General features: G+C 43.9%; 1 protein-coding gene across 7 annotated transcripts in view; it reads left to right on the forward strand.

The window, feature by feature from the left end:
- Window positions 1-208: 208 nt before the first annotated feature.
- ANKRD17 (ankyrin repeat domain 17) overlaps window positions 209-27,718 on the forward strand; it is an 85,618-nt gene continuing 58,108 nt past the window's right edge. For 2 of the 7 annotated variants that reach the window (XM_038178086.2, XM_038178087.2), the window contains exon 1: window positions 212-783. In XM_038178086.2, the coding sequence (XP_038034014.1) occupies window positions 466-783 (318 nt within the window). In that variant the 5' untranslated portion in view covers window positions 212-465. Of the gene's footprint in view, window positions 784-15,683; window positions 16,004-27,718 lie in introns of those variants that run through there. The other 5 variants (XM_038178083.2, XM_038178082.2, XM_038178081.2 and 2 more) reach the window with 5 other exon arrangements.

Genomic DNA, 27,718 nt, shown 5'->3' on the forward strand with positions numbered 1-27,718 from the left:
ACAGACCCCGGGAGGGGCGGAGCTGGGTGGTGGTGGGGGGGCTGTGAGGAGGAACGGCCGCAACGGCGCCGCCGCGGCGGGTGATGACGTCCCGCGCTCTTCCGGCGCCGGGGCGGTGACCGAGGCACGCAGAGGAGGGGGGGCCCCGCCGGGAGGGCGCTGAGGAGGAGGAAGAGGAAGGCGCTGAGGGGCGGGCGGGGGGAGAGAGGGAGAGGGAGGAGCGGGAGCGCGGAACGGGAGCGAGGAGCAGCGGGCGCGCGCCGGCGGCCGTTGCTAGCGCGCGCGGCGGCCGTTGCCGCTCCGGCGGCGCTCCCGCGGCGGGGCAGAAGTATCGCGAGAGCTGCCGCGGCGCCGGCGCTAGAGGTGACCGAGGAGCGGCGGCGGCGGCGGCTCCGAGTGCTGCCCCCCCCCCGCTTCTTCCTCCTCCTCCTCCTCTTCCTCGTCCCTCAGCGGGGCGGAGCGGCCATGGAGAAGGCGGCGGAGGGAGGCGACGGCGAGGCCGGGAGCGCCACGGCGGGGCCGGGGCCACCGGAGGGGGGGAGCGGAGGAAGCGGAGCCGGTTCGTCGTGCCCCGGCGGGGCGGCGGGGCCGCGGGGGCTGGTGCGGGTGTGCGACCTGCTGCTGAAGAAGAAGGGGAAGGCGAAGCGCAGCGGGAGGCCCGGCCGGGCGGCCAGCAGCAGCGAGAGCGGCGGCGGCGGCAGCGAGAGCAGCAACAACGGCAGCGAGGAGGAGGAGGACGAGGAGGAGGAGGAAGAGGAGGAGGAAGAAGAGGAGGTCTCCGAGGTAGGGCCCCAGCGGGCTAGGTGTGGGGGTTGGCCTCGCTGCCTGGGTTTCATAATTTCATAATTCCTCCCTCTCCTCGGGGAGGAAGGGGGCAGCACCGGGCCGCCTCGTGGCGGGGCGGGGCGGCCGGCACCGGGGCACGGCGGGGAGCTGGGGCCGCCCCTGGCTTCCCGACCCTTTTCCCCCGAGTGCCCCGGGGCTCAGGAGGTGGTCCCGGGGCTCAGGGGGCGGCCCCCGCCCTCGTGTGGCTCTCTGGGCACGTGTGAAGGGGTGGCTTGTGTCTACACGTGCTAAGGGGCAATCCGGATCGCAGCCCGGAGCGGGGGATGAGCCTGAGTTAGGGTGTGTGGCTAGGAAGCAGTCCCCGCTCCGCATCAGGTAAACAGGTCGTTTTCAATAAGAGCAGGTGGATTTGCAGCTAGAGCAAAGGCTTCCCGAGATCTCGGGGTGTTCTGTTCATGTCCAAACAACTCTCTGAAGCTGTCAGCAGCCATCATTTATATGCCACAGAATCAAAGAACGGTTTGGGTCAGAAGGGACAAATACAATGCTGAAAGAAGCACGAGAAAGCATGGTCAACTTGGTGTCACTTCATGTTGTTTTCTTTCAGGTTGGTATCACTGGAAAAGGCAAATCAAGATTTGAAGCACCTTTCCTATTTGCATAAATAGCCATGCCGAGTTGGTTTGCTGGGTAGCTTTAATTCCGTAACGTTCCACAGAACAGTCACTTCTGCTTTTGCTGAACAGCATCTGCAGAGCAGTCCACTCCAAGTTTTTAAGCTTTTCCTTGAACTTTATTTCCAAGTACTTCTGATGTTAAGTGGCATGTTCTACTTTTGGGTTAGAAATGAAAAATGAGCAAGGAGGAAGAATCTCATACAGTTCAGGAAGGGCTTGGCTGTTACTGTGGTTGGTTTTTCCAGGGTAAAGAAGCACTCTGCATTTTTTTTCCCTACAGAAGTAGATACAAGGAACTTCGTATCTAGTTGTTGTGAGATAAATTGCGCACAGAAAGCGCCTGTCTCAGTTAACAAGTAATTATGTCTGGCTTCTTGTTTTTCAGTGTCTATTTTTAGCGAAGTGAGCATCCTGTAGGTACAGGTTTTCAAATCCTAAAACTTAAGAGCTAGGCAGCAATGTTCATGTACTTGATGTGCTTTGCTGTGCCATCTAGTAGTCCTACAGATATTTGAAATACTCTTGAGCAGAGTCCATTGAGTTTTACGTGGCAAATGGATGAAGGCTATCTAATGCTACAGGCAATGCATTGGTTGGTGGTTCGGTATCAAGATGAGTTGTATGGTGCAGCAGAATTCAACGGAATTTATGTCAAGTGGGACTTACTGGTAAAATCATAGGTAGGTTAATTTTGTGGTCTGGAGCCTCTTACAAAAGGGGCTGTTTAGGCAACTGATTTGCCAGTGGTATTGAGGATGGTGTGATGAGAAAGGTGAAGATAACAAAGGTATGGGTAGTCTTGGACAATGTGAGCCTTCTTAGCTTGTATGCTGTACCTTATGTAGCCGTGGATACCTATTTTGTATGCTTGAAGATGTACAGAGGTGAGAAAGCAAGTGATCATTAAAATATCACGGGGAGGCTAAATAACACTTCTTTTTTTTTTCTTTAACAGAAATTCCATGTCTTGTAGGTATAGGTAGCTGGGGAAGCAGTTTTGGCATCTGGAAGCTTCCCTGATGCTTTTATCTTAGTCATAGTAAGGGAAGGCTTGCCCAGTCTGGGTGGTCGGGGTTTAAATATGAAGCAAGAGCTCGTAAATAACAGACAAGTTAACACTGTGAAGTCTATTAAGTCCAGGATATGTGAGGAAATGTATCTGCTTAATTTATTTTAATTCTTTCTTGTCATTCAGGTTGCTTAAAAAAGCTCTTCTGTCTTCTTTCTCCAGACTTCAGGATGGAGTGATGCGGTACAGTAGCATATGCACAGCTGAAATCACAGTTTTTAGGAGTGAGAACATGAGGATGGCCTGGATAAGGGAGTAGGGGGTCCAACTTCAAAGTAGTTCCCAACAGCTCCTGGGGAGGAAATGTCTTTTGAGTGTTGTCAGCGAATGAGAGTTTTCCTCATCTGAAAGCAACCTGAAGTTTAATTTTGGCATTTAAAGGCTTAAAAAAAATAGTTAGAGCTCTACTGTGGGATTTCTTGGTAGCAATTTTTTGTTCTAGTGACTTGTTTCAGTTCAGACTTAACTTGATGCATGCAGCCTGTGTGGCTTTCAGCAGTTGGACCGCGGTCTTCTGACCACTGGCAGAAGGCACATGAAATGAAAAACAAATCTAAGTGTATGGTTTTGCTGGAAATGGAAACTATTGTAGAAACACTGCATTAGATGGTGTTCCCTCCCAGCCATTCTGTTCATTATCTGGGTGAACTTAGGGCAGTTTGTTAGGCTATTTTTTGCCTTTCCCGTGCTTAATACATTAAGGCTCTAATCTCCAAACTGAAGTACTTCTGGATTTGACTGTTAATGAAACAGGTTCTAAAAATTGGGAGTGCAGTAGCAACAAGTCAAAGGAGTTATAATTGGAAACCTGGCAGACGCTAAATCAGAAAAACCCCAAGAGTGGAAAGACATTGTTTTGGCTCAGTTGTTGCTGAGCTGATGGAATGGAATAAAAAGTTGTAATCAGATGTTTTCATCTCATTCTGTTTCTAAACTCAGTTAGATCCCAGTGCGGAAGCATAGGCACCGGACGGAGCTCTGGGAGAAGTTAAATTGAGATGTCATACCAGCAACTTAATAAACTCCTATTACTATATTTGTGGCAAACTTCAAGCTTGCTTTCTGAAATTGCAGCAAACTGCTGTTTGTCAAAAAAAAAAAAAAAGAAAAAAAAAGAAAAAAAAAAAAGCCAAGATACCAGGTGGCGCAGTCTGATATTGTCTATAAGTGGCAAATTGGCTTTTCATTATCCAAAAGTTAATAAGAAAGTGAACCGTTTTCAGTGTGCAGGAAGAATAATCTTAAGGTGAGAGGGAAATGACAGTAGAAGTAACACCAAGGGGTGTCTGCTCGCATATTTCTTGGCAGAGTTCTGGCCTTGCTTCGTGATGACCACATGCACCAATCAAAGTGGTTTTGTTATCAAAGAGGTAACGTCAAGCTGTTTAAGGAGCTGTATGGTTAAATAGGACTGCTTGATCACATGAAACCTCACAGAGGTTCTGTGCATTCAGGCAAAAATCACATAGGTGTAGTGACGTGTGGAAAACTTAATAGGTTGACACATTAAACATTTAAGGGTGAGGTCAGGGTGCTTCTCTGTATTCAGAGCTGTGTGAGGAGTGTCACTTCACTGAAGAAGAATTCTTAGGCCAGGCATTGCATCCTGAGTGGGAAGATGCTTCTGCTTTTTACTGGGTCTCTGTGCGGTATTCCCTCCACCCTTGCTTAGCATGGTGTGTTGCTGATAAGTACATCTGTGAAACACAAAGAAAACTGCTCATCACATTCCATGTGCTCTGGGGCAAGTCCAAGGTTTCTCTTCTGAGGGTCTTAAAAGAATGATTTTAAGGACACAAGTCAAAAAAAAGTGAAAATTGACATTGTGAAGCTTTGAAACATCATAATTAGTTAAGAACTTCCTTATTTGTTATCTTTTTTGGTGAAAAACTGGTTTAGCAGTTCATCTGGACAGGTTCAAATGAAGTATGTAAGCGTGCAGAAGTCTTGCAAGGGTTTTTACATGCACCAGTTTAGCTAAACATTTGTCTTCAATAAATAGTGAAATTCTGCAAGAAATAAGCAAGTTGTCATATCTACTTGAGAGTCTGATGTCCAGAATGCATTAGGACTTCCCTTATTAAACGCAGAAAGGTTTCTCTATAATATGAAGCTTGCTTACAAGCTGTTTTTTTTGTTTTTGTTTTTTTTTTTTGTAAGTCTTTGAACTTGCAGGATGTTTGCAGCTGGCACCGAAGTTTATAATTCCTGTTCTTAGTATCATATCCATTACACAAGTGTATGAGTTCAGTTTTTTCCTTGGCCAAATGCTTCTTGATAAGCAGCTGTATATCGGTTTTAGGTTTGTGTGTGGCTTTCTCCTAATCTCCCCACCCCAAAAAGGGCCTAGTCTGATACTGGGTTCTTGGATGGCTTCTGCAAATCTGCATCATTAAACACAATCCTCAGTAACGTTCGGTATACCTCAAAGCACTGCCATATGCAAAGGATATTTTGGAGAGTTGTTAGCTGTTTGTTAAACATCCTTGGTTTTACTTTGGCCTTGCAGCTTCTGTAAATAAAAGTTCATTTTTTTAGCTGCAATAGAATTAGTAGTTGAACTGAGCTAGTGAGATGAAGTAAAAACAACAGAATACCCCTAGTCCTCTAAAATTTCTTCATCCAGAGGAAGTTTGTCTTAACAGCTTATTTTAGCTTTGGATAGAAGGTGTTAATCTGAAAATTTGAGTTTACTGATGTGACTTTAAGTGTCAGAAGCACACAGGTGGAATATATTTAAGTGTCAAAGTAAGCTGTTGATTTCAAACATAAAATTTATTTTCTAATTCTTTTTTTTTTTTTTTTTATCCTGATTGTCTTAATTAGACTCCTGGAATAAGAGGCCTTTGGCTTCTGCAGGGCTGCTGAAGAGACAGTATGTCTTGCTTGACTGCTGTTACTCTGAAGATAAGTAGAATTTGAGACAGCTTGGAAGTATGTAAAGGGTTTTTCTCGAAAATACTGAAATATCAGGGCTGGTAGAGCTGTGGGTGGTTTTCACAGTGGTGAGGTCTGCTGAAACTGACCAGGAAGAAATAGTTAACATTTGGAAAATGGGAATCATGTTTTGTCTGGCTTTGACATTCCCACTAACCGCTGTTCAGTTGTTACTGGCCTCACTCTGTAGGTGATGTCTGGCACTTGCTCCCTTATCAAAGGAGCTAAGTTACTAGATTGCATACACCAGTCAGGGGAATGAGCGTGCTTTTAGGGGCTAGAGAGGTGCATTTATGTGCATGGAAAGATTCTAGGTATCCTGAGCTAATTAATGATGTCTGGCTAGGCCTGGTGCATATTAAAAATAATTCTTCAAGGTGTGAGCGTGTGTACTCTACCGAATTGAAGTTAGTGAATATCTGGGTCTAAAAAAAAAAAAAAGCACCCTGCATAAAATTACTGTAGAAAGTGGAGTCAGGTATTGGTGGGACCACATGAATTTGTTTACTTCCTTAGGTATTTCTGCAGGAAATGTACTTCTAAACAACTCCAGTCTGCAGGCTGAAACCAAATGCCTTTATTTTAAGATAGCAATTTAGTTCTTCATAGAATAGTTTCTCTGGAAGAGATGCAGCTGAGATACGAGCACATCTTGTTTGTCAACTCTGAAGTCAAACTGGATTAGTTAGGTCTATTTTCTTCCTCTCTGTTTTGGAAACCTATTTGATCTTATTTAGGATGTATTTTTTGGAAGTTATTAGGTATTAAACAACTAATGCTGCAGATCCAGGATAAGTATGTAGGTGTTGTTTGGTTGGTTTTCCCCAAGGTAAAAGAAACAAGCCCTCACAGCTTGGAAGCTTTGGATGCCCGATCCCTGGTAGTGTCCAAGGCCAGGCTGAATGTGGCTTTGAGCAGCCTGGTTTGGTTTGGGGGGGGTGTCTGCCTATGGCAGGGGGTTGGAATTAGATATCTAAGGTCCCCTCCAGCCCAAACCATTCTGTGATTTGGTGAACTCTGAGTAAAGTAGAAAAAAAATAGACAACTTAGCTATTTGCATTTTAAGCCATTTGAGGCAAGATTTGTGGCTGCCTTGGTAGGCAGCTTTCGTTTTTGTGAAGTGATGATGTGCCTCTGGTTTCTGGATGCTATGGTTGGTATTTTAGGTGACTCAACTGACACAGCATCTTGAAGGTGTGTTGTATCCATAGAGCTTCTGCAGCTATTTTTTTGTCAATACTGTCATTCTCAAAATAACTTCGGATGCTTTGAAAGGAATGTTTGAGTAGGGAAAGGCTTACAGCTTGTAAAAGGCTCATTTAAGGTCACTTGAGTTATATATATATGGGAAGAAAAAAAAAAAAGGAACATGTGAATGGCCTCAGCAATGAATGTAAACATCTTGGTGTTGGTGTGTGATGTCTGGTGACCTCTGTACAGTCATTGTGCAATAATAACTGGGATACCTGAAGGAAAAAAAGTATATAATTGAGCAATAAAGGCAGCATTTCCATTCATTTTTCACTAAGCAGTCAGTACGTTGTGCTAATTGGTATGCAGAGTTTTTCAGTATTCTAAATGTTCTTCAGCCACATTTTTTCCACCCTGTATGCAATCCTACACTCATTGTCTGAAGAGCTAAAGCCACGGAGAGGTGTTTGTTAACTCTTCTGTCACCTTATTTTCATATTAGGTAATAGCTCTATACCAGACTAAAAGTCAGGCATGAGACCGAACGTGCTCTAAATATATCTTTATACTTGCACTGTTTTCTTTAAGGTTGCGTGTTGTAAGCATGCTTACCCAAAGCTGTTTGTGACAAACAGAAATTACTGTTTTATGTGCAGCTGCTTTTCCTCTGCTGTGTTTTAGCAGGAAGTTCAAGTCTTAGAAGCGTGGTGGTATGTTCGAGGAAATAAGCTGAAATTAACCCAGAGGGTTTTTTGCCTGCTCCACCCCAATATCTTAGTTTGAATTAGGATTTTATGGTGTTATACATTATCCATCAACAGTGGATAGCGTGTCCAGATACACAGCTGTTAAGATGCTAAAAAGCAGAGCTAGAAAGACAGTTGGAGTATTATGTAGTGTGATGAAGTGTCACTGTTTAGGGTATTAGAGTATCAGTTAGCGGTTTTGGCCTCAGTTCTCCTCAGGTTCAAGAAGTTAAGTGTCCATATGTTAACTTCATATCCTGATTATTTTTATCTCCTGTCCCTCCAGTTAAAATTGAAGGCATCTTTCTCACAGTAACAAGACTTTTTTTTTGTTTTTTCTGTTGCCAAGGAAGCTACCTTGTATATGGGCTCAGGTTTTCTCTAATCCAAACGGAGTGATGGTTCCTAAGCCTTAGCCAGGGTTGGTTTATGGAATAAATACAGCTTCAGCAGAAGGGGAACATCTGAAACCTTTCTCTAGGCAGGGAGTGATTCAGAGATAAGAGGAAGAAGGTCACTTCTCTCCTCCTGGTTTTTCCCACACACGAGAATAGAACTAAACTTTAATGAGAAGCTGGAGGTCCCTCGTACATCTGTGTCTGTAAGGTATTCAGTGACTCAGATGTTTTCCTGTACCTGAGCTTTACCATGTAAAAACTTGAGGTATTTTTTTCCCTTTTGTTCAGTCTTGTCCTGAAGTGTTGTGCCAGCGGAATTTTCCTCCTTAGCTGTTGTGCAGCTGGGAATTGTTCTCCTCCACAGAACGGTGAACAATGCTTTAATCAAGTTGAAAATTTTAACTCACAATGTGACTTAACTTCTTCCTGGAGTCCTCAGCCTCTGTGTCAGCGTGGGTACTGAGCCCACCACAGTGCAGGCAGGGGAATAGGGCTTGTGGGAAGGTTGCAGTGACCCCAGGGCTTGGGGAATAGGGGGAAAGGCAGTCCTTGCTCCTCCGAGCTGCTTGGGAAGTCATCTCCTTTACGAAAAAAAGCTCAGCAGCAGAAAAAGCGTGCGTACAGCCGATGGATGGGGTTTTGATCCAGTTTGTCAGGCAGCCGCACAAGGGCTTGTGCTGACACAGTGGAGAGCTGGGAGCTTGGACAGTGTGAGGGGTGAGGACTGCCTCTTTTGGTGCAACTCCTCATTGAAATGCCTGTCAAAGAAACACTTACATTGTCTTTGAGGGTTCGAGCTGTTGAGAATGCTACAGATCTGTGAGTTGTGGTATTAAAGGGCAAAGTAATCCTCTTCACAGTTCCTTTGGATCTTGCATTTGTAAGTGGCTGGCAGAGTCCTGGAAAGATAAATAGTGCAGAGGGTTTTTTTTCCTTTCAGTATTAAAACTTGAAAGCTTTTCGAGATAAAATCAGTGCTGACTTTTTTTTGTCTCTGGCATTTCTTAAGGTTTTTTAAAGCAGTGTTTTAGGGATAGGGTGAAAGAGAATGGAAGTGGTGTCGCACTAAAAAGTTGCCGCACTTGTGAAGTATAACCCTTGCAGCTCTCGTGTCAGCTGATGGAATCCAGCAAAGGAGTCATTTTGTACTTGGACCAGTACAATACGGTCACAAAGCGTGACTGTGAGGAGTGTGGCAATTGGAGTACAAATCACCAAGCTAGTTTTAGGGAAAAGAGCACTTGCTTTCAACTTAACAGGCTGCTAGATAGATGAGCATATGCCTTCTGTCCATCTCAGTCACTAACAGAAGTGAAAGTTGGCATAACAGCATGCTGGTATTTTTGTGAAGCATCAGCTTGATCAAGGATCTCCTCACTCATAAATATAGTAGCAAAGTTTAGCACGTAAACTTCCAAAAGGGCTTTTCTGAACTCTGTGTGTGTGGGAAATGGTTGTGCTTGTCAACAACTTGTGTGTAAAAACTGCTCTAAATTTACTTAGGTCTTTGAGATGGGTTTCTAAAAGTGTGTTAGTATGTCTACCCAAGTTGGGTTCTTCAGTAATCTTTCTGATACAGCATGGAGGAACAGGATGAGTTGATCTAGCAGCTTACTTCTGCCACGAGTGGGGAATCTTTCTCTGAGCTATTACCAACTGTGCACGTACAGTTGGTAATGGTAAAAATGGGTTTGCAAGCCCATTTTATTAGGTCAGTGGCCTGTGGTCTGCCTGAAAGGTACTAATGTGGGTACAAAGGGAGAAGGAGAAATAGCTGCAAGAATTTATTTGGTGGTTGTTTTTTTTTCTTTGGAGTCTAGAACTGAACTGTTGTATCAGCTTGCCATGTGCCTTGTTCGTGGATTTGGGACGGAACAGATTTTTTTTCCTCAGCTGCACATTGATCCAACAGCTCTGCCAAGTGCCATATGTGGTATGGAAGTTAATACAGATGCAGGTTCCCCCTGTGTTTTGTAGTGTTGCGTGCTGTCCTGTCCCATCCCAGCATTGCTTCGTTAGGTTAGAGCATGGCTGAAACCTCAGCTAGCGGATGTCTTGCCTTCGCTAACTCAGTCGATGCTACCACTTCTGAAGAAGCGGGTCAAGTAGTACTACCTAGTAAGCACTTCCTTCAGTGAATGAGGATTGAAATAAGAATACTCACAGTACTCACAAATAATTGTATTTAAAATCCATTTTTAAGTATGAAACAGTCACCTTCAGGAAAAGCAGGTGTCTTCAGTGGCGGCTGTCGCTGTAATCCAAAGATGGGTTTTGCAGAGTACTCAGTCTTTGTGAACCATTGGCATACGCTGTTAATAGAGATAACTTGAGCAATGTGTGTTGAAACAAGTGTTCTGTACGCTGTCTGGGACATATTTAAATGGTTTTGCCTAACTTTCTGTGATAACAGGAAGTGGGTGTTTTCTTTAACCTCGGAGTAATTTCTTAAGCGTTTATTAAAATTTGTCTTAGTAAAATAATTCCTTGAGGCGAATGATTAAATTTGAATGCAAGTGGAGGGGGCGAGGTCCCTAATGGAGAGGATGCACATAGGTTGGGCTGAGAGTGTACTTCAGTGTCAGTACAGTGAGTGTTGTACAGCAAAGCTGTTTAAGACCTCTGAAGATTTTTCATTTTTCTGTACTCATATAAACCTTTAGAATTAGTTTTCACCTAAAATGAGGCTCTTAATGTCCATGCATCTTGAATTGGAAAAGGCAGATGTTTGAGACTTATTGTGTGTTTCTTCTGGTGATGTGAGATAAAACTGAACCTGTGGTTTTCACTTGGAAGACTCAGTAAGGAAGAAATGGGCAGCGGAAGGTACTGAACTCCAGTGAACAAGCAGTGTTCAGCTACAAATATTTTAACCTGGTAGCCAGTTTGACCGTCCCCATACTAAATACTCGGAGCTCTGCTGTGAGGTTCCCAGTGTTCCTTCATCTTCCAAGCAGCTTCAGATGAAACAAGAAGTCAACAAGTGCATTATAGTCAACACAGAAGTCTCTCATTGTTTTAATTCAGTTTTGGGGCTCCTCCTCCTCCAGCATTTTTTTTTAAACAGCCTTTTCTCTGTTCAGTTCGAGGCTTTTAGTATTGCTATTGATAAATGCAGTAGCTCTTGTAGATGGTTTGTTTAATTTGTGAACTTGAAGATGCCAGCAGAGATTAAGAGCTTTCTAAAAGAAAAACTGTGTACAGTATTATGGGTTCTGCTCATTTTCATGATTGTGAGGATAGGCCTAGAAATGTGATATAAACCAGGTTCAAAGTGATTTTTTACTAACTTCCCACCTAAATGTAGAATTGCTGAATTATTTCTTTGGCTTACAGCTGGGAAAATGGAGATGGGAAAATCGTGGATTAGAATTTGATAAGAAAATGTTTTGTATCAGTGTTCATTTAACTGTATTATTATGCACCAAATGACAACTGTGGAGATGTGATTCTTTTAAGAGTGAAGGGAGGGGGGGAAATAACAGAATACTATGGGAAAACAGTCAACGCAGATGAGGATCTTGACTTGAGAGGATTTTTGAGGTTTGGTTTTAGACTGATCTAATTTTATCTCATCACAGAAGATCAATAGTCTGAATTTGGTGAACGTGTCTGGAGAGAGAAATCTAAACAACGGGTTTATTTTTTTGTATTGATGTAGGAATAAGCGACCTTAACGAATGCGCCAAGAGGTGACTGATACAAACTACTATAAAGTAGAAGTCATATTTTTGTGCCATATATATTTTTTTTTATTAAATTATGAATGGTATCAGAAGCAGCAGAGGGTAAAGAACATGTTTAGTGTCTTTGTGGCTACTCAACCTAGTTACTGATGTGATGGGGTAATGAAGAATAAATGCACAGGTGGGGATTTAGGTGGTAATGAAGGCAGAGAAATATTAGTGCAACTTGGCAGTAGTGTTTACACTTACAGGTATCAGTTTGGGAGAGATGGAGTTCTGACTTAATTCTAGAGGGATTTGAAAAACTGTTTTTACTCTAAGAGCAGATTGAAAGAACCTGGCACAGTCCAGTGAAATGGATGTGGGTAGGAGTATCATCACTGCCTTAAAAAAGGATGAAATGGATAAAATGCAAAGCTGGAAGTTAGTATTTGCAGGAGGAGGTGTACATTAGGTAGTGGATAACTGTAGTGTCTGAGCTATTTGCTTGTTAGTAGGTCTCCCAATTAAGGTAGGCTTGCCTTTTTTCTCCCCCTTCCTGTGCTCAAGATGTTGTTTAAATAACGAATGCACCTTGTGTTTTTGCTGAATAAGGTGTTAGTATCTAAGCAGGATACGATTGAAACAACCCAACCTTGACACTGAGCTCTCGGCTCTGGAAACGCACACAAATTGTGTTTATATGCTTTGGGGCGGTTGGTGACCAGTACTGCTTGATCAGCTGTAAGTAGCTAACAATGTGCTTTTGTGATATAAGAGTGGGAATTGTCTGATCAATTGTTGAAACGCTTACATTTCTGGGTGCCAGAATCTCTCCCGGATCAATTGAGAGAATGCTTGTTTCAGGGTGACATAATCTGAGCGATGTGAGCTCAAAATTGGTGGTGGCACGTGTGATAGGAGGCAGATAGAAATATTTTTTCCTTTTAAAAGTTGTCCACCAGCTCCTCAGTGTTCATAGCTTCACAATGTACTTCATCCTGCATGAACAACTGTTCCTTGAAATGTTTTTACTCTCCCTTTGATCAAATCATATGCTTTTCACTTGGTTTTAGTTACCATTGCTGTATGGGGAACATACCACAGAGTAAACCAGCCTCGTTTTATAAATGTCCCTGGCTTTGGCTTTCACTGAATGCTGCTATCTCAAGATGCTTTTTGGTCTTACTCGCTTGAGCGCAGCTTGAAATAGGACTTGTTCTGTTTTTTAAGCAGTGCTATGATAAATTTGTCTGCTCAAGCTGCACTTGAAACGTTTACTCTTCCACCTTCTGTGTGGGAAACATAAGGACTTCTCTTTGCTTTAAACTTAGAGAATGTAAGGAGCTGTCATGAGACAGCATGATGGATGCGTGTGACTTGGACAGCTTGCTTTCTTTGAAGGTACCACTTTTTTGGAAGAAAGAAGCTTTTTTAGTAGCAGATTGTAATAGATGAGGATGCTGACTAGCTCATACCCTTCCAAGTAAGGAAAAATGAAGATAATAAGTTTTCAACAGAAGCTGAGATACTTTAAAAAGATAAAGATGCTTTTTCTAAAAACAGCAAGCTGAAGTAATTGATAGAGCTGGACTTGAAGAAAAGAAAGAAATGGCTTTGTGTTCACCTGTGCAGAACTTGAAGATATGTTTCCTGACCTGTGAACTCTGTGATTTTGGGTTTTAAACAGAGATGTAAGAAATAATTGATATGTTTAAGCAGTTCCTATTCTCCCCAGCCCACGTATACCTGCTTTTCCTGCAGGATCAGAATGGCAGTCTGCATCAAAGCAGTTGTCTTACTGAGGATATCATAGCACTGCGAAGTTTAAAATGTTGGGAGTCAGCTTTCTAGAATTTGTAATTCCTTACTGCAAACGAGTTGGAAGTACTAAGTGATGGGGATGTCATTTGACAAAAGAATATTTCTTTTGAAGGCCTTGCACAGGGCTGCAGGTGATGGGTACACTGCTGGGCCAGGAGACAGGAGAAGGTGAGGGGAGCAGGGGGAGGTTTGAGTATTTGGACCCCAATTGAAAGCAAACCAGTGTTGAACACAACTTGATTTCAGTGGGAGATGCAGCTGGTTAGCTTGCTAGCTGCTTTCTTCATTGCTCTTGCATAGCAGTAGCGGTGTTTATGATGGTGTAAAAACTTGTCAAGCTTTGGGTTGGTCTTTTGGTTATGAAGTTATGTTGCAGACACAACCCTGTCTTCCAGTTGGGACTGAAAATGGTTCAGCTCTTGAGATGAGCTTGTTTCTTCTCAAAATCTTGCACTTCTTCAGTAGAAAATGGAGAAGGTGCTGCTGTTTCTGTTGTGTAGATCAAGCAACTTTTGTTCTGCTCTGCTGTCTTCCCATTTGAAAATGTTTTCGGTGTTGTCATATGTGATGTGTCTTAGCACAAAACTGAGTGCTAAAATTATGTTTTTTGGGGTGATATAAGGTATTTGTACTTTCTTTTCTTATGCTTGGAAGATTGAGGAACTGGTCTTATGAGACATAGCTGTTATGTGGGAGGTTTGTGGGTTTTTTAGCTCTGCTTTTTCAAGGAATGCTTCAGGCTGGAAGGGCTAGCTTTGTACTTGCCTAACATTTCTGTATAATCAACACAGTGCAGGACGAGTTGCAGGGGATTGCCAAGGCTCTCAGAAATGACTGGAAAGTAGTGCTTGAAGGGAACTGTGGAGTTTTGTCTGATGATTCTTCACGTGGACAACACTTTCCTACAGAAAGTAGGCTGGGATAGGTAGTTGTCTGTATGATTCATATCCCTCAAGGCAACTTAGAGTTGCATTAATCTTCTTGGCTATCTAGCTGCTGTTACAAGTACGCATGCCCAGCAAAATTTAATAGGGTGGCATGAAGGCAGTGCTGCCTCTAGAATCCCTGTGCTGTTGGTAAATTTCCATGTATTGAAGCTCACAGAAATTGTTGCTAAATGTATTGTCTGCAGAGTTAACCTCCAAAAAATTAACAAAAACCTTTTAGTTGTTGTTCTGGAGAACTGGTTGAATAGCAGACTAAATAGTAATAAACTGCATTTGTCACTTTGCTCTTCTGGTATGGCACCTCAGCTGGGTAAATTTCCTCTCAGAACAGGCAAAAGGCAAGCACAGGTTCACTAAGGTATCTGATGTCACAGAAAAATTCTCATGCCCTTTATAATTATGTAAAAACAAATTCTGAAAGCAGGCTCAAGGCAGTGCTGAAGACAAACAGCCCATCGAGGAGGTGCTCCTTGAGTAAGTTATAGTAAAAAATTTGGGGCATTGCCTAGAGTGGTAAAGTAGGATGGAGCATGTGAGCAGGTGTAGAGCTCATAAAGTGAGGGTTTTTTCTGCTAGTTGAGTAGGGTGTATTCCCCATTCATTTATTGCTGCAAGTGTGGAAACTGTAACAGGAGAACAGGGCTGTGCCTAAAACTTGGACTGGTCCACTGTAACTTGCTACAAGTGAGGCAGCCTGGGCAGCTGTCAAAAACTTGTTAAAAATATTTTTGTTGAGAGAGGGTATTTGTTAGCAATGCAGTTCTCATTTTTAAGAAAATGTTCAGTTTTTGCCAAGTTATTTGTTAGCATTTTAAGTCTGAATGTAAAGTTAGTTTGGCCAAAAGCCCTATTGTGTGCTCTGCTAAAATGAGTTGGGGCTGATTTTTATGGGGTCAATGATGTTTATTTTTTTGAAAACTGGAAAATGAAATGTATTGAAAGCTGCCAATAGGATAGGTGATTTTTGTGACCTGCTGTGTGCAGAATGGATACCACAGTTATGTGCTGTTTGGAGGAGGCTTTGTTGCGAAGGGAAGACAAATCACAGGCCAAAAAAAGAAGTAAGTGAGCCGGCCGTGTGGTACTGCTTGATCTGAGGTGTTGGGTATTTTTGTTTTTAAGGGTTATGAGGGGTGTGCAGTGCTACCACAAGTGGATAGGAGAGGGAGGCCACAAACAGCCCCACGTCTGCTTTTGGGGCCGGAAAGCAGCTGGCCCACGGGCAGGAGCACTCAGGGCATCTCGCTGAGCTGGGCGAGGAGGTCGAGGCCTCGTCCGGAGCCTTTGGACGCCGAGCTAACTTTTCATTTTTTTTCCAGCAGAGCCTTCGACGAGCCCTTTGTACTCGCTCCCGCGGGGTTGCGGAGGCCACGGGAGGAAGGCGAGCCGCCCACCCGGGGCGAGGCGCAGCGACGCGTGCCCGAAGCCGTGCCAAGGAGCCGGGGCTGGTTGGGGATGGCGCCTTTGGGCCTTGGCGGTCAACGCCCGGCTACCCCCGAGGGGCCGCAGCCCCTGACAGCGGCCGCCCCCCCCGCGCTCGGGTGGTAGGCGCCCGCCCCGCGCTGGGTGGAAGCGTCCATTTCCTCTTCCCGTGCTGACAGCAGGGGGGGGGAGCGAGCGTGCTGGTGCCGGGCAGCCCGTCCGTCCTTCCGTCCGTCCCGGGGGCGGCAGGCAGCGGGGAGCGGGACATGGCTGGGCACTGAGGCTGGGCAAAGGAGGCAGCCGCCGCGATGGAGGCCTACGTGCTGGAGGACATCCTGGAGGTAGGGCGGGAGAGGGCCGCAGAACAAAGGGGCGCGGGCTTGGGGTGGCGGCCGAGCCCCCCAGGGGCTGCGGGCGGCCACGTTCCCCTCCCAGCCTCTGCTCGGTGCTGCACAAGCCTTGGGCAGCCCTCGGTCTTGGGGCTTTTTCCGCATGCTGCTGCCCTGCCTCTGCCTTCTGCCAGCAGCCGGACAGCGGCCTGCAAGGGGCGGGGAGCCCTCTGGTCCCGGGGGACCCCGCAGGTTGGTGGCTGGGGACCTGGCGCAGGATGACTGGTTGTCACCATGCATCTCATAGCTAGGGCTGATCCTGCACTGTATGTGATAGGCCGGTGGGATTCCTGTGTGTCCTGTCTCCTTGAGTAGGTACAGGCTGTTCTTATGGCCCCTGCAGAAGTAGGATCCTGTGTTACAGAAAGAAACGTTTACCTGTCTTGGAGTTAAACTTCAAAATGCTCTTTGAGTTTAAGAAGGAGAGCCTGTCTTAGGAATCTCCAAGTGACACAGCTCTGTAGTCCACACTGTACTAACAAGTAACTGTTGCAGTTCAAGGAAAGCTTTTTTGTTGTTGTGCTAGTGGTGGTGGTTCTGGTTTTGCAAGCAAGAGCACAATCGCCTTGCCAGCTGACTTTTCCAAGTATTTGCATGTAGTCTTAATTATAAGGAGAAGCTGCTACCTTGTTTTAGCAGCTGCTGAAACTTCAACAAAACGCTGCTTACAGTGATGTTTGTTCAGTAGGTTTTTTTCCAGAATGGCCATGCTGCTCTTTGGCCTAAAATTTTATATCCATAAAAACACGTAGTGTTGGTGTTAACTTCCTTGTGAGCGCTGTGATTTAAGCACATTTACATCCAGAATGCTAACACAACTGCGCAGTGCGTGTTTAAATTGTTAGAGATGTCTGGACAAGGCACTGCTACCGGTATTTCTGTGTGGCTGGGTTTCTGTGGTGAGCTAGGAAGACCAAAAGTGAACTGGGCTCTTTGCCATCAGAAAAACATTTCGGTACTTCATTTGTCTTTGTGAATGTGGAAAGCTTTTTCTTTCTTTTCTTGTGAGCTATAATTGTCATGTGCAACTCCATGGTATGCCGAGTTAATAAAATACTTGTCATTGCTTCATTTTTTTTCTAACTTTTGGAAATGTGAGTATATTACTTGTCTTAGTATAGAAGTATTGTGGGTTTGTGTGTGTGAGCTAAGCAATTCTTGCTTCTCAGATTAGTTTGGATTTGGTACCTTTCAGTAGTTTTGTAGCATGTTATTTTCATGGTAATGAGACTAACTGTATCCAGGCAAAACATCCTTAAAAATCAAGCTGCTGTATAGCTTACATGATGCCAGGTGAGTGTAATGTGACTGCATCTCTGTTCATGAAACTCTGGAAGCAGTAGGGGCAGTTTCTGATATTTTAGTGCATCATTACATGACACACAGCTGTCTGGAGTTCCCATTGGGGATTCAAAAGTCAAACTTGGTCATCCCAAAGCTTGTTTCTATTGAAGCTTTTAAAAGTGTGCTCTTGTCTGTGTTTTATTCTTCATTTTAGGGCTTTTTTTCTCCTGTGGAGCAGTCAAAGAGTGGCATGAAGGTTGGGAGAGCTGCTGTTGGTTAGGTAGCAGAGTCTAAGCTGGATCTCACTCACTGGACAGTTTGTACTGCTTAGTTTTGAGTTAAATTCAGATGAAGCAGTACTTGCATTTTCACAAAATCTTCAGTAATTTTTTTCACCTAGACATTGCTTAGAGCTTAATAAAACAGAAGAAAAAAGGCATTTCTGTGGCCTGGTAGTTTCGTCGTTGAGTTTGCCTGGAGACTGAGGCTCTAATGGTGTTAGAGGTCCTAACCACAGGGAGAGAGTGGGTGCTTCTGGGGCAAAAATCACTTCAGGGTTGAAAAATGTGGATAGTAATCAAGTAATTCTTAGTTCACATGTTCAGTCTTGCCCTCTTGTGAGGGCTACTTCTGTGTGGAAAGGGTGAAACAAGATGAGGTGAAAGCATGTTCTGTGTTGGCTTATTTCATTGCTGAAGTTGCAGGACTCTTGGAAATGTTTTTCCCTAAGACTTCTGCTTTCTTTTGTGAGGATAAAACTAAAATATTTCTCCAGCAAGCTTAATGCAACTGCAGTCAGAAATGGTCATTAGGTCAACAGCATGAAGGATGTCATTTAGTGTTCTGGCTGCTGCATGCTTACACCGCCTTCAAAGAAGGTTGTATTTACTGCAGACCTTGTGCTGCTCTCCTGCTCTCAGCTCAAGGTGAACAGGGTCCTGGCTGTGCTACTCACATTTGGTATTGAAAGTACTGCGAAGGAATGCAGCTGAATCAAATTTAAATACCACGGGGTTCAGCTGCAGTTAGTTTTTGTTCCTTTGGTTCTTCTGATATGCGTGTCTTGGCAATACCTTTTTTTTAACGTGTGACTTAACTGATGACAGAAATTTTGTTGTTAGTATAACATTTAGGTTTTTGGCTCATGTGCTACTGGATAAATTACTGTGCTACAGGAGACTGAAATGTGGCATTCAAATAGAGGCATAAACCAGCAGTTGCTCTTTGGTCGCTTGAGTTAATCAACAAACACTTTTTGTTGTTGGAAGAAAAGGAGGTATGTTGCTTCCTGACAGATGAGGGTGCGGTCTGTATTCTGGTGTGCAGAAAAGCACTTAACAAAGCTTATGGAAGCAGAGGGGTGGCCTGATATTCCCTGTGTTGTTTTGAAACTTGTCAGGAGAAGCAGCCATGTGTTCTGACCTTCAGGTGGTTTGAAAGTTTGTCTGCGCTTGACTTGGCAGAAACTAGCTGGAGTATAATGCCAGCCCACATGCAGCAGTTGATTATTAATGTCCTCAGTAAGTGCATTTTAAAAAAAAAAATTCAGCTTTTCAGCATAAGGTAAATATTCTTCACCACCTTTGGGCAGAGACTCGAAGTCATTGTGAGCACACACCTTTCTTATTTTAACACATGGAGTATTTCCTAACTGCTGAAGACTTCTGAATTGTTTACTGGAGCCATGGGGTAGTTTTTACAACTCTGAAGATCCTGCCTTAGTTGCTTCATGCGTGGCCGATACAGGATTTATATTGGTAAGAAGCAGGATGATATGAAAGGATCAACTCCATCACATCTTGATTAGTCTAGAGCCACAGTGCAGATAGTGGAGCATAGCTTAGATAGTGACCAAAAGCTTTACATGGAGTGGAGACTTTCCTGCTTGAGTATGTGGGTTATTGATGAAATGCTACGAGAAGGAAGAGCAAGGAAATCACTGAATGTGACATAGAAAGGTCATATCTAGTGCACATCCAGAGATCAAGGAGGCCTCTGCAATGCTATTTTTAACACACCAAAGCACATATTTATAAACCTTGTGTTCTTTTGGTGTGAAGATGAAGACTGGGATGATGTTGCAGTATTTTCACTTGGGGCATTAGTTTGTGTATTTGCTACGTGCTAACTCTTAGGCTAATATTTTTCCTTTTCTGTTGCTTATAGTTTCTGTGGGTCATCTTGCCTGTTTAACTTTATGCCTGTTTTCCCATCATTTTGAAATGTTTTTGTTTGTGAAGAAGACAATGGCTACTAATGTGCTCCAACATTTCCTAGAGATAAGTTGCAGTTTTCATAAACCTTCTGTTAGCAACTACCTCGTGTTATTTTCAAGGAAATTGGAACACTACTGTACTCTTGTCTTTTTTTTTTTTTAAGGCAGCATTAAAAAGTTTGGGTAGTATAGTCCCAAGCCTATGTGATGAATATTGGTTATGTTACTGTCTGGGTCCAAGGTGGTGGGATATATAGGGTTCATTATTGAAATAATGTTAACAAGAATGCTCCCACTTAAATGCTGCGATGTGATCATGTCTCTCCTTACACGTGCACGCACATAGATTTAAAGGTTTAGTGGGATATCATGGCAATGCATTAAGTAAGGGAAGAGACACTTCCGCCTGCTGTAATGCAGTAAGGTCATGCTGTGCTCTGCAGTACGGTTGAGCTTTGTTTTGGGATGTGTTCTGCTGGGTATGACCTTACGTTCTGTCAGTTGCTTGTATCCAGTCAGTGTTCATGCGGTTGTCTGTCAATCGCTAGCTGATGGTGGCATAAGTGGCCCCAAGTTCAAGAAGAGCAGAGCATTTGGTTGCTGTTTGAGGTGATGGGACTGCCTTGCTGAGTGAGGGACTCATGTTCCAGGTGAATGAGATTGTAAGGTAGCTGAACGTGGCTCATGTGAATGTTCAGATGAGCCTGAAGGTAAGCTGAACTTGGTAACTAACAGAGGACAGGAGGCTGAATTTGATCAATCATCTTGTTCTCAGGTGGCATTAATATGCCTACTGACCTGCAGCCAAGGTGTGTAACAACGGTCATGGTAAGGCTAATGCAACAAGGAAGAGCAGGATGTTAAAATTTGCACGTGCCCTGCTTCTAGGAAACGCTGATGGAAAAAATGCTTCTGTTGCACCCTTCTTGAGTCAGCTGGAGAAGACTGGTCCATTTTTGTAGTTTACCTCAAGTTTCTGGCTGAGCTATTTGCATGGCTTACTGATCTGCTGTGCAACTGATTATGTAGTGAGAAACTTCTGTGGTTGCCATCTTCTCGTGGCTCCATGGAACTGACAGAATGGTGTCGCTCTGACAGAAGAGCAGTGATGGCCATCGCCTAGCCCCTGGTAGCTTGTGTGTGCTTGCAGCGATGTGGAGGTGAGTGGAAACCAGCAGTACAGGGTGCTATTTTTCAGCTGCTGAAGCCGGGTTACCTTAACTGGCTAGCAAGAAATAAAAGCTGGTCGATGTTTCCTTTGAGTTTTCATCTGTTTCTACTTCCATTTGCAGGAAGAGATTACAAGCCTGATGGTACAACTAAATACCATCGTTGTTTTTTGTTTTATTGCTTTTATCTTTTTTCAGTAACAGTTTGTTGTTTGTACATTAATATGAAAATACAGTTATTGTGTGAGAAACTTTAAGGCAGTTAAGAGCTCCATACTTCAGAAACTTCCATTGAAAAGGTCATCATTAAGTGGTTGCGAGTGAGCAAGTTGCTAATTGAGATCATCTAACTGGAGGCTTTGATTTGACAAGCAGGTGGGGTCGGATAATTTGTGAAGGTCTCCTGGAACCCCAACTCTTCAGCTTTTCTAAGCGGTTAGTTCAAATCGGATACTTGATCAGAAAGAAAAAGGAGTCAAGTGTTTTAGGCAGGTGAGCTTATTTCCAATTTCTTTTTGTACATCTTCTCTTCAAAATTTGTAGAAACATACAGCAAGGTTCTTCTCCTGGATGAGGTACTTTTCCCTTTTTTCCTAAATATGCATGAAATCTCTTCACGTCTTTATGTTGCTGGAATTACCTGGTTCTGTAGGCAGATAGGAAGTCACGTACACTACAGCTGTAACTCAGACTCAAAACAACCTGTTACACTTCACATTGAGTGAGAATGAAGTGTGAATTATCTGTTAGTATAAATATTGGGTCTTCATCAGTTTATGGCTACCACCTCTTACGTTGCTGCTCTTGCACAATTTCCTCAATGTTGTTGCACTTAGAACAGTAACATTCATGTTGGTAGGTGATGAGTTGAACATCTGAGATGGTATTTGAAGAAGAAAGGGGTTGTGCCCATCCCTCGCTGTGGACAGGATTGTTGTAATCTGAAAAGCAGCTTTGTACTCTAGCAGTTTTGAGATCTGAATATAGCTGAGCGTGATTTGTGCTGGAGGGAAGGAAACAAAATTTGATTAATGATGCGGTATGTCCTACTGAGAAGCTGATGTTGGAGCTGGGTTAGTATTAACATGGAATAAATGTGCTAAAACACCTTCATTGAACAAATGTGATCAGAAGCATAAAGAGGAGAGCAGATATCAAAGTGGCAATAGGTATTTGAGGGAGCGTGGCATATGACATTTCTGTCTAGCAGGCTGGAGCAAATGGTGAAAAGAAGGGACTACTTTAAGCTGCTCCCTTTGTTTTGCCCTTAAGCCTCAGTTTTTCAAGACCTATTTGATGAGCAGGAGGAAGAAAAATGTATTTTGATTTGGTCAAACACTCATGCATTTCTTACACTGCCTTTGCAAGTCTGTTAATTTACCATATGTAAAAAAAAAACATGCAGATCTGTTCAGTGTGGAGAAGCGCTCAGTGGGGTCTGCTAAACACAGCAAAATGCATTGTTGTTCATTTGTTAGGTATGCTTGGCACTGCTCTGTATCGAGGGAAGAAATGGACGGCTACCAAGCTTGTGAGGATTTTAACCAAATGAGTGGAAGTTATTAGAAATAATTCCCTCTGTGCTCAGTTGCCTGGGTGGTAACAATAGGAATCCTGATCGGACACTGAACCCAACTGTCTCCTACCGTAACTTTATACCCTCGCTTCTCACCAGAAGAGAAGACTGGAAAACTAGGCCATACCAGATCCTTTATTGAATAAAAGGCTTCAATTGTAACTGCTAAAAAAGACACTTTTAGCAGTGGGAAGTCAAGGAAATCAGTATTATGCTTGGTCACATTTTGTTGTTTTTTTTTTATTGGCCTTGGTTCTTGTCTGTGCGTATAGTCAGTTGTTTCAGGACAGTTGCATTGCTATTTCTCCATTTATAAGACAAGAATGAATACCAATTAACAAAACTGGAGCGACTTGAATTAATTTCCAAGCTCTTGACGTACTGAATCCTGTCTTCCCAAACTATTTTTGGTTATTTTTCTAAAACTATCTACATAATAGTTTGACTTGGCTGTGCTTCATGATGCGGGTTACTGAGCGGAGACTTGAGCGAGCTAATTACATCTGGGAAAAGTAGATGTCATTTAAGGAACTTGGGTTTCTATTTTACTGTCCCTGATCCTGATGGGTTAAGTAGAAGGCAGAGCATGCAGCTCTTGGAAGCAGTACACCAACAAGTTTTTAGTGGTCATCTGTACAGAAAAAAATGAGACTTGTGGAGTTTGTTCTTCAGTTGAATGGCATATGATTTAAACGGCTTGGGACAGTCCCTTCTCAGTGACCTCAACTCAAATAAAGCACTTTTCTGCAGGAAGCATTCTGCAGACTTTTGGAGCACTGCTGTGCTGGTGTGGTTTAAGCGGTAGCAGCCTGGCTGATCTCTTGGCTGTTCTCTGGCTTAGAAATTAGGGTAGAAGGGAACAGTAGCTGAACCTGCAGGTTCTGAACAGAGCAGCAATTTTATCAAAACACCAGGCATGCTGAGGACAAAAAGGCAACTGTCTGGTATGTCGCAATCTTTTTTCTCTTGGTACAGGAGTGTTTGGAAAAAGAAAGTCCTTCCTAGTAAATATTTTTTTCCTTGTCTTGTTCACTTTTTTCTTATTTCTGTAAGTATGCATGCATTACTGTGTAATGTGTATTAGGGATTTAGAATGATGTGGCTTGATTTAAGGGGCTGCTACCCAGCAATGAGAAACATAAACTATGGGGCAAGTGTCCAGCGCAGTTGGTTTGTTCTTTTACTCCAGGGATAGCTTATTGAGTGAAGACCATGGCAAGAGGGTTTCCAGTTGCCCTGTACAGTGCACTGTATGGTGGAGTGGTGCTTTAATCACTTGGATCATGTGAAAGAAAAGCTATGGCTAAGCTACACATTACACAGAAAGAAGAAAAAGAAAATTGTTCTAGTGTTCCTGAATTTTGTTTCAGATCCCTGCTGCAGACAGGCACATGCAAACACGAGTTTCATTCATGCCAAAGGGAATTCTGGGTTTGACTGAGACAGAATGGCTCTTGGAGCATTTGTCCTGTCCCTCCTCCACATGTCCTTGTTACCTTCTGCTGCTTCATCTTTCACTGCAGAGTGCTTCCAGGCTGTTGTGAAGACTAGCTGACAAAAAGGACTTGCAGAAGGGAATGATTTCCTGCCAAATTTGTTTGAGAAAACATGTGGGCAGTTTAAAACTATTTCTGTTTCAAAAACAAGTGGTGTTATGCAGTTTGGGTCACTTGCTGACTGTTTTATGCTCAGTAGCCACAGTGAGGGATAAAATCAACTTTAAAGTCCTTGCAGTGAGTATGGGTCTAGTGCCTCGAATAAGCTTGTTGGCGTATGTGCAGGAGCGATCAGAACTGAGAACTGGGAAATGTTTGATTTAAACAAGAAAAATAAGGAAGAAATATGCAGCTTGGGTGAACAGGAGTGCTAGTGCTGTTCAGCATCATCCCTTTGTGGAGAGCAATGAAAATGTTCATCAAAAATTGCATGTTAGCTCTTTTTCCCCAAAGCCTTTATTCCCTGGTACTTTCTTAAATGAGAAAAAACAGCTCTGGGAGGGTTGTGCCTGAAGGGCAAACCAGGAAGACTGCAGTGGGAGGCAGAGAGCTTTTCTTCCTTGCTGTTCTGGAAGAGGTGGGTAACTGCCACTGTCAACGTCTTTTTCTATAAAGTAGGTCTTCATTTTTCTGAGTACAAGCGAAGAGACCGTTTTCCACTGAGTGTGACAGCTTTTGTAACTTTCAACTGTGTTTCTTCTTTGATCTTTGATCTTTCTGGGTGCTTCGTTTTCATTTGTGCCCTCTCCTACTTGATGTCAGAGAAGGCAGGGAGTGAGCTGGTGGCCACAGTGGGACACTTAACCTCACCTGGGGCTGAGAAGGTCTCTGCTGCACTTTCCTGCATTTCTTTGGTCCCCTGTGCTGCTGTCACAAAATCCAGGTTTGCTGCCCCGAGTTTGGTGCATCATTCTTAGCGGCAAGCTGGCTGATGTTACTGAGGCCTTATGCCGATTTCCACGTAGGCTTTTATTAAAACAAGAGAGTGGGATGCTTTGGGGGAAACACGACTCAGAAGGCCTCACAGAGGCCCTCACAAAGCACTGATGTAATACAGGTGTGCAGCTCACTTTGTGCCTTCAGGTAAACCCTAAGCACCATAACCAGTGTGTCAGTAAGTAACTCGTTAAGTAACTAAGTTTTGGCAGCGTAGTGCTACTAGTGCAGGGTGGTGAGAAGCTATCTATGAAAAAGCCAAGTGGTCTTGTAGAAACAGAGCTTCTTGATGCCATTTGGGCAGTCTTTCTGGACTGCTTGGGTGGTTCATCAAGGGAAGTTGGCTTCAGGCAGGGTGCTGTCAAAGCACTGGGTTTTTGCTGTGTTTTTTCCAGGAAGGAGTTCACCTAGCTGCCTGACAGATACATGTGATCCTGAGCATAAAGAAGGTGGCAGAGGGTTTCTTCCTTTCCTACTTGAATTGGGGTTGGTTGTTGTAGTAGGGCTGTGGCGGCTTTGAAATGCAGCGGGTTGGGTGACTGATCTGTTGAGGGAGGCTCTCTTGCCAGCCTGATGGTTTTTGGATATGTGAAGGATCTCAGGGTGCCAATATGGAAGTGAAACTGGAGTTTATCGTGCAGCAGGGGAACAGCGTGGCAGCGAAGGGGAATTTTAACAGTCATGTTTGCATGCTCTCCCTGCCCTAATTCAGTAGTACAGTTTTGCAGGAAATTGATGTGAAGCACGGAACCTTTTCAGCACCTGTTGAATTCACCAAAGACAATTGATCCATGGTTTCAGGAAGCTGTAGCATGGCGGGTTCCTCTTCCCAGGAGAAGAAAACGGGATGATATTCATCACCGCAGAGTCAGGAGCAGCTGCAGGGCAGTGGGTATCAATGGGCACTGTCAAAGGACCTCAGTGCAGCTGCTACTTGGGGTGTTTGGGGCAGGGAGTCGTTTTGTAGAGATGGGGGTGTGGTGTTTTAGTGAAGCAGTGCCTTAGGCATCAGGATGTTTAGTCTTGAGGTAGCATGTGACATAATATGAGCTGCTTAATCCTTTATTTCCACTCCTGTAGTATCTCTTGTGTGTGATGTGATCAATCTCTGTCTCAGTATCTGTATTTGCAGACGAAAATGTGTGGACAAGCACAGATCACTTGCCTTCTGGGGGGTGTTGAAGCCAAGTGCTGTTGTCCTAATGGCTCTTGTGCGCATCATGAGTTGCAGGGCATGGAGGTTGTACTGTGTGTGGATTACAGCCCGCACCGTGCAGTCATCTGCCTCCTGTTTGGAGGCACTGTGGCAAACACCAGCATCTGAGCTGCCCTCTGTTCTACACTCGAGTTAGGCTGCGAGACCGGAGATCAGAAATATGCAGAAAAAGTCATCTGACAACAGCGAGGGAACAGAAGGAGTAAGCTCCTGGAGGGAATTGGAGCTGATACACCACTGCTGTAGTTGCTCACGGATACAGGGAGGAAAGAAGCCAAGCTGACTAGGCTAATTGTCAAGAGTCATGCTGGCTGAGGAACGCTTTCTGGCAGGTTTAGCACAGCAATCTCAAGCATTTCATCGTGGAGACTGGGGAGGTTGGTGTTTTCCCTCTTTTTAACCTCCGAAGTGCAGCGTGCTGTCAGTGAAAGCTCACCAGGTAGACATGTTAGTGGCGGTTCTCTTTTTGGCAATGTGTTTTGAATGGATATAGGACTGTATTGCTGGAAATCCCATCTTCTGGGAGATGGGGGAGTGGTCTCGCCTCTGGCTGATGTGAATAAATGAACAAACAATTTGCAGAGTTCAGCAGCTTCCTTGGCATAGCCTACAGAGAAGCTGCCTTGGGTCATTTGAGGCTTGTCCTCGTCACAAGAAATAAACGTGTGCTCAATCAGAGGGAACTGCTCTTGTTTTAGCAGTCCTAAACTATGCCGTTAGGAGATGTGGGTGAAGGCAGGGCGCCGCAGCACTGTTTCTGCACTGAGCTTCGCTTCTGGCTTTGTCTATATAAAAGTTATGATGTTGTGCTTCCATTGTTCCGCAGTGCTAATCTCAAATCCTTAGAAAAACAACTTCTTCATCTGGCAATGGAAATGGGTGGGTGTGCACAGCTCTGAACTGGAACTGAGACCGAGTGCGTTGGGCCAGTAAAAGCGCTTGTGGGAAGCTGGGCCACCTTTAGTTGTGCTAAGCTGCTCTAAACTCCCTTCTCAAAGGATTAGTTAAGGGTCTTGATCTGTTGCAACAAAGCCTGAGAGAGTGACAGAGAAATGGCTGCTTATCGAGCTGTGAAAAAAAGGCTCTAGATACTTCTCCTTGAAGACTCTGCAGGCCACAAAGATGCAGACGAGCTCCCTTAAGTTAGCTACGGATAACAATACTAATTTCTGTTTGGGATTTCAAGCCTGACTTTTTCAGAGATAATATAAACAATGCGTTTGTCCTTTTAATAACTTGGGATTTTTTTCACCTTTTCCTTAGGTGTCGTTTTCAAAGAGGATACTTGAAGGTTATACATCAGTGGTTGTGGGATCTGTAGCAGGGTGCTTTGTTGTGGGGTTAGAGATGCTCATGTTGAGAAGGCATCCTTTAAATCTCTCCTTGGGGTATACGGTTAAGGCGAAAGGTGAGTCCAGTTGAAAAGAAACATGACCAACTGTTAAAAAGGATTTCCTTTTTCTTCTCAGCTCACCTTCCTTAAACAAGGCTTAAGAGAATAATTAGTCCCTTGAAAGTAGGGCAGCGAGGAATAGGCTGTAACCGCGCACAGCAGCACCGCTTAGGCCTTTGTAACGTACACACTGTTCAGAGCTGCTCGTGTTGCTGTGAATTGAGGCGCTCTTCAGGTACATGTCCAAAATCTTTCAAGAGCGGAGTCACGCTTAATGTACTTTCCAATTTTTGTGTAACGAATGACAAAACTGAAAGGACTTGGGAACAGCTAAGATGTTCTGTACTGCTTATGTTCCCTGTGTTTGTTTCAGTCTTACTAA

This window comes from Anas platyrhynchos, chromosome 4 (genome assembly GCF_047663525.1).
Source record: "Anas platyrhynchos isolate ZD024472 breed Pekin duck chromosome 4, IASCAAS_PekinDuck_T2T, whole genome shotgun sequence".
NCBI classification, from domain to species: Eukaryota; Metazoa; Chordata; class Aves; order Anseriformes; family Anatidae; genus Anas; species Anas platyrhynchos.